The sequence below is a fragment of the Mus musculus genome, chromosome 12 (assembly GCF_000001635.26).
Source record: "Mus musculus strain C57BL/6J chromosome 12, GRCm38.p6 C57BL/6J".
NCBI classification, from domain to species: domain Eukaryota; kingdom Metazoa; phylum Chordata; class Mammalia; order Rodentia; family Muridae; genus Mus; species Mus musculus.
This window is the reverse complement of record NC_000078.6, coordinates 108,470,944-108,483,443: the sequence shown is the minus strand read 5'-3', so window position 1 is coordinate 108,483,443 and position 12,500 is coordinate 108,470,944. Positions and strand designations below refer to the sequence as shown.

Genomic DNA, 12,500 nt, shown 5'->3' with positions numbered 1-12,500 from the left:
GCGGCTGGTTGTCAACTCGCTGCAGGAAGCTCCTTTTAATCACCAGCAGGGAATATCAAAGACCTTACAGTCCCTCTGGACAGCAAGGGAAAACAATGTCCTTTATTTGGGACATGGCAGGGGTACCAGCTTGCAAGAGGCCTCACAATAACACAGCTCATCTCTGGGTCCTTGAGGGAGATTGGGTGTTTTAGGGGCTATGCATAAACACTGGCATTTCTTCCTGTCTGCTTGTCTGTCCCTGCACGTGACCCCAAACTTCTAAGTCTGAAGAGAAAGCGGCTTCTTGTATTTCATTTACGTGTCAAAGAATTCTGCCGCTTTGAATATCAGACCTGATAAAAAATCTCTGCAGCGGAGACGTGTGACATTCTTTCTTGTGATGAGATAATAACACTTAGCCCAAAAAGCTAGAAGTAAAGCTTTCTTATCATTAGATGGTTTGAACTCAAGAAATGATCTTTCCAAAATTTCATTAAAAAGGCCCTGGACATTTACAATCAACAGGGATTTGACACAGAGCTCTTAGGACCAGAGAGTTTCTGAGGATGAATTAAAAACTGTGATCTCTTTCAACGAATCCTAGGCATTGACCAGGTCTTCTGTGATATGCTGGGTGCTATAAACAGGGCCTGGGGCCCAAGGGGACTCTTTGTCCTTATATGACACATCTAATTCCAATAGGCTGAGAATGACAGACCTTAATAATTAAATAAAACACATTCTTCTCCATCACTATGATAAAGATAGATTAAAGCACATCTTTAAAAACATCCTTACGGGGGCTGGAGAGATGGCTAAGCGGATAAGAACACGGACTGCTCTTCCGAAGGTCCTGAGTTCAAATTTCAGCAACCACCTGGTGGCTCACAACCATCCATAATGAGATCTGACGCCCTCTTCTGGAGTGTCTGAAGACAGCTACAGTATACTTACATATAATAAATAAATCCGTTAAAAAGAAAACAATAAAAATGTCTTTACTTCTTTGCTGTGTGTGTGTGTATGTGTGTGTGTGTGCACGAGTGCGCGAGTGCTGTGTGGTGCGTGTGCATCAGGGCAGGTTTGTGCACTGCTCATGTGGACGAGTAGGCCAGAGGACATCAGGAGTCTTCCTCCATTGCCCTCTTCCTTCCCCTTGAAGAAATCCTACGCTGAACTTGGAGTTGAGCAGGCAGCCAGAGAACCCCAAGAGTCCTCCTATCTCAGTCTCCAACAGTGCTGGGGGTTCCCAGATTCCTCTGTGGGGTGCTGAGGATATGAACTCAGAGCCTGGGCTGGTGCAGCAGTCTCTCCTGGCCACTGAGCATCACCCAGTCCCTAAAGCCTTTGTGACACTAGTCCTTTCCCAGAAAAAGCCACTTGGAAAGTCTTAGGGGAAAAACCCATTTCCCTTTCTCTTCGATACAAAGCTGACTTCTTGAGCTACGGGAACGGCATGGTTTGTGGTGAGGAGCCGGGGCCATCTTGTCTTTCCTGACTTTTGCTACCGACAACAAAGGCAAACACTATATATACTCTGCTTAACACCTCCACTTATTGGATCTGAATACAAAGACATATACTGAAAATAACAGATTCTGGATCCCGTTCTCCTAACTGGGCTGCCTTGTCTGGCCAAGTCCTGCAGTGGCTTGATGTGCTGAGGGGATCATGTTGGGCTCCTCCTTCTCTGAGAAGGGAGGAAGGGTCTGCGTGAGGGGGCCCTGGGAGGAGAGGGGGTGCTGATATTGAGACATAAAGTGAATAAATAAATAAATTAAACAAAACAAAACGAAACCCAGGGTCTTAGTCTTCAGTCCAGGCAGACTTGGGACTCTTATAGACTATATCTCCGCCGCCTCCCCCACCACTGATTTGCTATTGGTGGCATCTGACTGTCCCAGGCTCCCAAGTGCTGAGCTGGCAGAGAGGAGCTGCCATGCCCAGTCCAGAAATAACTTTTCTTAAAAACCAGCTGAAGTCAGATATTGTTTTCTGGCGCTTACATGGCCACGGCGTGTGTGCCTGGCACTGGCTTAGGAGGGGGTCACACATCCAACAGCCTGCTTTCCCAAAGGGCAGTTGGCTGTTGGGAGGTGACAGCTACTTCACGACTCTCAGACTGGCACAGAGCAACTGTGGGAATGATGTCTGCACCAGTTTTGTTCTTTTGATCTCTGCTCACTCCCCACCCTCACCCACCCCCACCTCCACCCCTTACCCACCCACCCACCCACACCCCCTTACCCCTACTCCCACCCAATTGTCCTGCTCTGCAAACTCCCAGAGACAATAAGCCATTGTCTTTTCTAGAGGGCTGGGAAACTCTGCTATTGAGGGCCCCAGCAGACCGCAGAGCAAGGTGTGACCTACAATGTCTTCTTCGGATTTTCTGCCCTTTTCTTTTGACAAATAGAAGCAAAACCTCTTCCCAAGGGTTCCAAAGCAGGGGGAAGCCCAGTCCCGGACTAAATTTTAATTGGCAACACAATGCGGTGACTGCTGGGGCTGGACTGCTTCCAAAGGGGATTTTGTCCTTAAGCACCAGGCTAAAACCCCCAGAGTCTTCTCTTGAAAACAAACACACACCATGCGTGCCCCCCAGATGTCCTGGCTTGCTTCATTTGGAGCTGTGATCACAATGAGTGACGGTCTTCGTGATGGAGCCTTGCACACACCCTGTTTAAACCTCGACATTCAGGAAGTCTGGCTGGCTTCTTTCTGCCATCAGAAACCTTTCCTAATGGGAGCTATCACCACCATATCATATCTGGAGGCGGCTGTTCCTGTCTCCAGCTCTCAGGTGAATGGGTTGCAAACCCACAGAAGCCCACTGAGGGAAGTGTAGTCCTCTGCACTCCCAGGGCTAAGTCTAGAAAACCACACACTTCCAGCGTGAAGCTTCACACTGAGAAGGGTGGAGCAGGTGAATTAGATGAACTGCTTTGTAAAACTGAAAAAAGAATAGTCTAGCCGAAGATGCAGCTCTCTGATAGAGTGGTTACCTAGCACTTGTGAGGGCTTGGGTGTGATTCCCAGTACCACAAAAATTGCCAATACTACAAAAACGGGGAAGGAAGGAAGGAAGGAAGGGAGGGAGGGAGGGAAGGAGGAAGGAAGGAAAGAAAGAAAGAAAGGAAGGAAGAAAGAGAGAGAGAGAGAGAGAGAGAGAGAAAGGATCTAGTCTACAGAGCAAGAGAGAGCATGCTTAAATGCACACACACAATTACATAAACACATACACTTGCACCTCACATGTGTGTGCACACAGCATGGTGTCTATAAGCCCACATCCCCTTCCTTCTCTCCTCTTAAGATTGTACTGCTGACAGTCCTCACTACCCAGGAGCTCTTCCCTCTGGGCTGAAACACAGGTAAAGACCACCATGTCACTTCACAGCTCTGCAAACCAGAAAAGAAACACTCAAAACTGAGGGTTGACGGAAGAAAGGAGCCAATGAAGGTGAATGAGCACAAGAGACACGGACAGAGAGCAGGAAGAGAGTGAGGAAGAAAAGCAGCAATACCGGGGGTTGGTTTCCTAAAACAGATCAACAAAATCCAAACACCTCTAGCAAAATGAACAGAGGAACAGAGAGAAGAGGCTTAGCAACCAAAGGGTGAAGAACAGAAGACAACCACAACAAGTGACGTCGCCCCAGTGATGTCATCCCAGATACACACAGAATTATAGGAGACTACTATGAATAATTACATGTTAGCAAAGCTGGAGACTCTAGAGGGGATGGATCTAATCCTAGAACTATATAACCTAATAAGAACGAATCATAAAGAAATTAAAAATATGAACAGACCTATAATTAGCAAGAGACTGAGCAGCAATAAAATATGCCTACCAAAAAGCAAAGGAATAATTAACATCAATTCTCCTCTTTGGAACTGAAGGGGACAGAGGAGTTCTGATTTCATTCTATGTGACAAGTATTGCTCCGATACTGAAGCCAGACAAATCCACTAAAAGGTAAAGGAACAATAGAGACCAGTATCCACGATACCAACAAACTGAGTTCAATAAGGAATTTCAAAGACTGAACAGAACAAACTGAGACTTATAATTTAATTTCAAAGGTGTTTCAAAGAATCAAAATCAAACAACGTACTGACCATATTAAGAGATGAAGAGCAAACATTACACAGCCATCTCAATTAGTGCAGAAAAAGCCTTTGACAGTCAGTGGGTCAGTGGGTCAGTGAGGTGGCTCAGTGGGTAAGGGTCCTTGCCATTCAAGCCTAGAAACTTCAGTATGTCCAAGCCTGGGACCCACACGGTAGAAGGAAAAAACAAACTCCTATAAGTTGTTCTCTAACCCCTCACATGCATGCTGTGGCACACTCACACACACACACACACACACACACACACACACACACACACACGTTCATACCTGCAAAACAGCAGTAAATAAAATGTAGTAAAATAATTTTTTTTTAAAAAAACCTTTCATGATAAAGACACTCAAAGAAGCAGGAACAGAAACAAACCACTCCCCGTGGAGCAGACGGCACACAGGAAACCACAGCTAAGTTACTCAAGGAGGGAAGGCTGTAAGCGTTCTCTCCAAGAGTGGGAAAAGATCAGCCAAGCCCACTGTATCCAACACAGTACTAGAAATCCTCACCACAGCAGTTAGACAAGAGAAAAATAAACCATTCAGAGTGGCAAGGCACAAGTGCACCTCTGTAGACAGCACGTGCTAATGAGTGTGCAAACAAAAATCAAAAGCCAGAAGCCGGGCGTGGTGGCGCACGCCTTTGATCCCAGCAGAGGCCAGCCTGGTCTACAAAGTGAGTTCCAGGGCAGCCAGGGCTATACAGAGAAACCCTGCCTCGAAAAACCAAAAAAAAAAAAAAAAAAGCCGGGCTGGTAAGATGGCTCAGTGGGTAAGAGCACTGACTGCTCATCCAAAGGTCCTGAGTTCAAATCCCAGCAACCACATGGTGGCTCACAACCATCTGTAATGGGATCTGATGCCCTCTTCTGGGGTGTCTGAAGACAGCTACAATGTACTTATGTATAATAATAAATAAATCTTTTTAAAAATCTTAAATAAATAATAAAGAATAAAGAATAAAGAAATCTTTAAACATTCTTAAAAAAATAAATCTTAAAAAAAAAATCAAAAGCCACAGAACATTTAAAACCCCACACACTATGTAGGACGTGAGTGAAGTCCTGGGTGAACGCGTGTTGTTTGTCACAGGCATGAACATGTCAAGGGTCTCAGTGTCTCGGCCCCATGACAGGGCAGAGCCTTCCTTGGGTTCATGTGCAGATGGTGACAGTGCGTGAAGGAAATGTTCACTGTAGCTTTCATCCTGAGTTTTACAGCCTGAAGACAGCTCCTACCAAGATTAGCTAATCCTGTCTCTTTTCTCCTCTGTACCTAATAACCCCGGCTCCTTGACATCTGTAGGTGATACCCACTCTCTGTTCAGCTGTATTTGTGCTATCATTTTGCCTTCCTGTTCCCTTCTACACAATAAATACCCTAAGCTTTCACAATCCCGAGGCATCTCTATACAAGGAAGGGCCTGGACCACCTGACCCCAGCCTTTCTGCGTCTGTGTGTCTGTCCTTATTCATTCCCTCAGAGCCCCGGTCCGCTCTGTCCCCAGAGCTGTACAGGATGAGGCACAACAAGTAAACAAGTTCAGCAAAACTTCAAGATCTAAAAAATCAACACACAAAAGTCGGGTGTATTCCCTCCCGATCCGAAAGGAAACGGAGAGACCACTTCTAGTTATTACAACGTCAGAAATGCTTACTTAGCGACAACATTATCTTAGAAGGCAAAAGACACGCACACTATGAAACCATACAATTTTGCTAAAAGAAAAATTAAGATACAAGCAAATTTTAATTAAGGTATAAATAAATAGAAAGACCATGCTTGTAGATTAGAAGACTCTGTGGCCATATTATTTAAAGCACTCCATAGATTCAGTGCAATCCTGATTAAGACTTTAAAGGTAACTTGTGCTGGCTAGTTTTTGTCAACTTACACACTAGACTTACCTTGGAAGAAGAACCCTCAGTTGAGGAGTTGCCTTCATCAGAACACATGAGGCAACTCTCTCTCTCCCTCTCCCTCTCCCTCTCCCTCTCCCTCTCCCTCTCCCTCTCCCTCTCCCTCTCCCTCTCCCTCTCCCTCTCCCTCTCCCTCTCCCTCTCCCTCTCCCTCTCCCTCTCCCTCTCCCTCTCTTTCTTTCCCCAAGATGGTTTCTCTGTAGCCCTAGCTGTCCTGGAACTTACTCTGAAGATCATGTTGGTCTTGTACTCACAGAGATCTACCTGCCTCTGCCTCCTGAGTGCTGAGATTAAAGGCATGCACTACCCAGCATGTTTTTTTCTTTTTGATTGATGATTGATGTGGGAAGGCCAGGCTTACCATGGGTGGTGCCATGTTGTGCAGGTGATGCTGGGTTGTAAAAAAAAAAAAAAGAAAGAAAGAAAGAAAAGAAAAAAAAAAAAAAAAGCAGGCTGAACAAGCCAGTAAACAACATTCCTCTATGGCCTCTGCCTCAGTTCCTGCCGCCATGTTCCTGCCCCTGGCTTCCTGTGCTTGGAAGACAAAATAAACCCTTTCTCTTCCAAGTTGCCTCATGGTTTTTATCATAGCAAAAGAAAAGTTAAGCAGATTTGCAGAAACAAAAGACAGGGCTGAGGGAGGGAACAAAGATGAAGGTCTCATACTTGTTGAGTTTAAACCTGCTGTGATAAAGATATTACAGTACTGGTAACCAAGATGGCTTTACTAGAGACCACTGGTTCAGAAGTGTAAATCCAGAAATGAACCCTTGCATCTATGGACAAAAGATTACAATAAAGATGTCAAGATTAACCCACTGGACAAATGACAGTCACTTTAACAAATGAATGCTGGGAAACTGGGAATCACATGCCAAGGGATGAGGGTGGGCCTTTGTCTTACACAATGTCTAAAAGTTACCTTAGAAGTGACTAATGACCTACAATTAACACCTACAACTTAGATAGCCCTCGAAAACAGTACAGGGGAGAAGCTTAGAATGTGGGATCCCACAATGGTTTCTTGAAATAGACACCAAGGGCAAATACAGTCTGCCCGTCGGACCACAACCTGCTTGTCCTTAAAGCCTGTTAGTGTCAAAGTAAACGATCAAGCAAACAAACGCTCATCAGAGTAGAAGGGCAACACTACTATGTAGGAACAGCAACACACACCTGCAAGTCACACATTTAATAAGCGGTGAATATTCAACATATAAGGAAGCTCTGTAGTTGCAGGACAACAACAGCATAATCCAGCTAAAATACAGGTAGGTGTGTGTGGTGTCACGTACCTGCAAACCCAACACTATGGGAGTGGAGGCAGGAAAGTCACAAGTATCAGGACAGCCTGAGCTATATAGCCAGACATTGTCTCAAGAAGCATACACAGGAAAATATAAGCACATAGGTAAAGATGTTGGATAGATTTTTTGAAGATGTATAAATGGTCTACAAATATATGAAAAATGATATAAATCACTAATCATAAGAGATACAGGGGCCAGCAAGATGGCTCAGTAAGTGGACCTATCTGCCTCCAAGCGTGATGGATGGAGTTCCATCCTAGAGACCCACATGGAAAAAGGGAGAACTGGCTCCTCTAAGTTTTCCTTTGACTCTACTAACAGGCCATGACAAGATACACACACACACACACACACACACACACACACACTCACTCAGGCACACTCATACAAATAAAACCAAAACAAATAAAAATGTAATTTAAAAAATTGCAAGGGCATGTGTAGTTACTTAATATTTAATGCCAGAACTGGACCAGCATGAGGGCTCTGTGGGTAAAGACACTCACTCCCAAGCTGAGAGCAGAGTGCCATCCCTAGGGCCCACACGACGGAGGGTGAGAAGTGAGCTTTGCAAGTTGCACTCTGACCTCTGCGTGGACCACCACGGCGTGTTGGTATGTGTGTGGTGCTGCACACATGAGCACATATGCTTTATTAATTTTATAATTAAATGAGGTAAAACAGAGTCAGAGGGAAAAGGGATCGTGTCAGGGGCTGCAGGGATGGAGAGCTGAAATATTTAATGACAGAGAGATTCCACTTTGAGAGACAAAAAGCTCTGGGAATCCTCTGGACAGCAATATACTGCTGGATGGCAAATTTAATGCTAGGAGGCTTTTATTACAATAAAAAAAAATAGCAGATAAAGCCCTGAAATTTACAGAAAAAAAGTCAGTTTTGTTGGTGTTACATATAGAGAGTCAAAGCACCGCCTCCCACCATCAGAACAATCCAAAGGACATTTTGTGTTGTTATAAACCATGGATGATCCTAGCAAAGCTTGAAGGATAGAAAAAGCGGCTGAGCAGAGCGCTTTACAGGGACTTGGCTGTGGGTTTGCTTTGTTTTGTTCTTGTTTGTTTGGGTTTTTGTTTGTTTTTGTTTTGATTTGATTTGATTTGGTTTGGTTTGGTTTGGTTTGGTTTGGTTTGGTTTGGTTTGGTTTGGTTTTTCAAGACAGGATTTCTCCATGTAGCCCTGGCTGTCCTAGATCTCCCTTTGAAGATCAAACTGGCCTCTGCCTCTGCCTCCTGAGTGCTGGGATTAAAGGCTGGTGCCACCATCACCCGGCTGCACTTTAAAGTTTTAAAAAGCACTGTAAGGAGAATCTGCCTGGTGAAGGGCGGGATGTTCTGATTAATTCTATATATATATTTCAAAGATGTCCTAACTTAACACCATCCACTTCAGGCCTGACAGAATCGATTTGGTATCAGCTGCACCTATCACCTTTGACCTACTTATAATGACTCTCCATCTGAACTATGACCTAGTCACTCCTCACTTCACAAACCAAACCACAGCATAGTCCCCAGCTGCCAACATCAGGGACACAGGAAGTTGTCCACTTGGTTTTTGTTTTTGTTTTTGTTTTTTTCTTCTAAATTCAGCAACTATTGACACTCTCTGGACAGCCAGATGACACCATTGGCCCTGATGAAAGAGTCCCAAAAGGTTGAGATCTTTCCGAAGGTCCCACAGGCACCTTCTTCTCTCATCTGTCTGTCAGTGACCATGATGGTGAGGTTTTTTGTTTTTGTTTTTTGAGACAGGGTTTCTCTGTATTGCCCTGGTTGTCCTGGAACTCACTTCATAGACCAGGCTGGCCTCGAACTCAGAAATCCTCCTGCCTCTGCCTTCCGAGTGCTGGGATTAAAGGCGTGCACCACCATGCCTGGCTGATGGTGAGTTTTAATTATCAACTTGACACAATCAAAATGAAGACAGTCTGATGAGGGATCGCCTGCGGGCATGCCTGCAGGCGATTTTCTGAACTAGGTTAATTGAGGTTGAAAGACCCACTTTCACTGTGAGCAGCTCTATTTCATGGGCTGGGCCCTGGCAAGCAAGCAGGCATTCTCTCTCTCTCTCTCTCTCTCTCTCTCTCTCTCTCTCTCTCTCCCTCTCTCTCTCTCTCTCTCTCTCTCTGTTCTTGACTGTGGGTGTGACAAGCTGGTTTATGTCCTGCCTCTACTCTTCCAAAGTGATGGGCTGCAACCTGGAATGATGAGCTAAAATTAACCTTTATTCCTAAGTTGCTTGCACTGGGGTGTTTTATCACAGCAGCAGGAAACCAAGCTGGGAGGTGATAAAATGTTCCCTGTATCTTGTCAAGTCTGCTCTGTGTCTCACCTGGTGGGCAGGGAGGTCAGGGCTGTCCCAGAGAGCCGTTACCTTGGTTAGAATGGAGTAGGGCAGGTCCAACAGCCACAGGGGCCCCACCATATACTGGCAAGTTTCCTGGGTTGGGAGGACACAGGCACTCAGCCTCTGCTGACACGAGGCGTCATCTCATGAAGGCACGGCCTGCACCCAGATGGCATGGCTGGGGTTCACAGCCACCTTCTTGGGCGGGAACCTCAAGAGTAAACTAGAGGAAGTGAGGGTGATGGCTAGGTTCTTATTCTAGAGCACAGAGGCAGCAGGTGCAGTCCCCATATCCAAATCCTCAGTGTCCCTAAGGCCACTAGTATTTTGGTGAACTCTACAGGTTTGCTGTATTCTTTGTGGTGTGTGTGTGTGTGTGTATGGGTGGTGTGGTATGTATGTGTGTGTGCTTGGGGGGGGGTGTATGCTTGGTGTATGTGTGTGTGTATGCTTGGTGTGTGTGGTGTGGTATGTGTGTGTGTGTGTCTATGATTGGTGTGTGTGGTGTGATGAGGTGTGTGTGTGTGTGTGGTGTGGTATGTATGTGTGTGTGTGGTGTGGTATGGTATGGTATGTGTGTGTGTCTACGCTTGGTGTGTGTGGTGTGGTGTGTGTATGATGTGGTGTGGTATGTGTGTGTATGCTTGGTGTGTAGTGTGGTATGTGTGTGTATGCTTGGTGTATGTGTGTGAGAGAGATATGTGTATGCTTGATGTGTGTGTATGTGTGTGTATGTGTGTGTATGGTGTGGGGTGTGTGTGTGTGTGTATGCTTGGTGTGTATGTGTGTGTGTTGTGGTATGTGTGTTGTATGGTGCATGTGTGTTTGATGGGTATGCTTTTGTGTATGTCTGGGGGTATGTTTTGAGTGTGTGTGTGGTGTGGTATGGTATATGTGAGGTGTGGTGTGTATATATTGCATTTGTGTTTATGTGTGCATATACTTCCATGTAGTTGAAATCAGGAGTCTTCCCTGATTGCTCTCCACCTTATTCATTGAGGCAGGGTCTCTCAGGTGAACCTAGAGCTCACGGAGAAGGTTAGTCTGGCTGGCCTGCGGGGTAGCTCTTGTCTTTGTTTTCCAGACACTGGCTGCCTTCCTACCCAGCGTTTACGTGGGTTCCTGGGATTTGAACCACACAGGCAGTGTTTTAGCCTCTGCACCACTTCCCAGCCCTCTGTTATACTCTCACAACACACCTGAGGTAGCACTATAAAATGAGTGAGTATTTAACTTTCTATAGTCTAGAAATTAATGCTGATTATAAAAGACAACATTGAAATGCAATAATGAATAAGTGGTCAAGAAGCTGAACGTGAACTGTGATCTCTCTAACGATAACACAGGTGTCTGGAATCCCACTTTTAGGCCCAATTTAAAAGAATGAGTTTACCCAAATCTTACCAATAAAACTTAAAGGTTTCTATGGCAATATGAGTTTTGCTATGTTGCATGGAGGGATGTGAGTTGGAATCCTAGTTGTTTTTATAAAGAACGGTAAGCAAAAATACTTACCCCATACTACTGTCTTGGCTGAGACTTCATAAGCACAACCTTAGATATAAAGCAGATACAATGTTACCTACCGTTCCTGCATTGCAAGGCATCAAAGCCTGCGCTTCTGCAAGCCTCAAATCAGATGAGACCACAAGCATCTTATGAGAAAGGGGTGCTCCTTTTAGACCCCCAAAGAGCTGCTTTGAGAAGTCAGGTGTGTAGGGAGGGAGAGGGGGTTCTTCAAGTGACCTACCTTTTGGTTACCGGCACAACTACTTCTTTCCTGGCCCCGGAGGGTGCCGGGAGGGAGGCACTGGGTTTCTTTGGTAACACGGTGCCATTGTTGACGGTGGTTCTCAATGGCAGGGTCTGCCCCAGTGGCCTCGCTGCAAGAGAAGCATAGGATGGAGTCAGAACATTGCCCATAGCAGCAGGAACGATCCACAGAGCCCAAGCTGAGCGGAACCAACCTGCACAGATGAATTCAATTCTAAAAGCCAGCAAAGTGGCAGGGGTACAAAGGCAAGTGGTGGGACTATCAGCAATGATGACCAAACTATGACCCTAGATAGCATCCTCACCCTACACAGATATTAACTCACAAGCGATGAGAAGCACAAAGGTGAACATCTCTATAGAAGCAAGCATTGAAGGGCTTAGTAATCTCCTGTCCCTCCTCCCCAGCTCCTCCTCCCCAGCTCCTCCTCCTCCCCTGCTCCTCCTCCCTTGCTCCCCCTCCCTGCTCTTTCTCCCCTGCTCTTCCTCCCTTGCTCCCCCTCCCCTGCTCCCACTCCCTGCTCTTTCTCCCCTGCTCTTCCTCCCCTGCTCCTCCTCCCCTGCTCCTCCTCTCCTGCTCCCCCTCCCCTGCTCCTCCTCTCCTGCTCCCCCTCCCCTGCTCCTCCTCCCCTGCTCTTCCTCCCCTGCTCCTCCTCCCCTGCTCCTGCTCCTCAGTTCCTGCTGATCCTTCTCCTGTTCTTTCTCCTCTTCCTCCCCTGTCCCCTCTCCACTCCTGTTCCCTCTCCACTCCCTAGTCTCCCTGCCTCCCAAGCACTTACATTATGGATATGCACCTCTGTGTCAGCTCTCACAGCATTGCGTGCGGATCAAACCCGGGGCTTGTGTGTGCTACTTAAGCACTCAACCAACTGAGCCACTTCCTTAATGCAACGATGCTTTTGCTGCTTAAGATATGGTTCTGTTCTGTTTTCATTTCTCTCCCTGTGATAAAATCCTCAGACCAACCGTAGCATAGCAGAAGAGAGGGTGCGTTTGGTTTATAGTTCCAAGTCACAGTC

General features: G+C 46.0%; 1 protein-coding gene across 13 annotated transcripts in view; it reads right to left on the bottom strand.

Moving 5' to 3' along the window:
- The window catches only part of Eml1 (echinoderm microtubule associated protein like 1), a 168,575-nt gene that overhangs the window by 56,133 nt on the left and 99,942 nt on the right, over nt 1-12,500 (bottom strand). For all 13 annotated transcript variants that reach the window (XM_017315168.1, NM_001286346.1, NM_001286347.1 and 10 more), the window contains one exon: nt 11,459-11,591. In XM_017315168.1, coding sequence (XP_017170657.1) covers nt 11,459-11,591 — 133 coding nt within the window. The remainder of the gene's footprint in view (nt 1-11,458; nt 11,592-12,500) is intronic.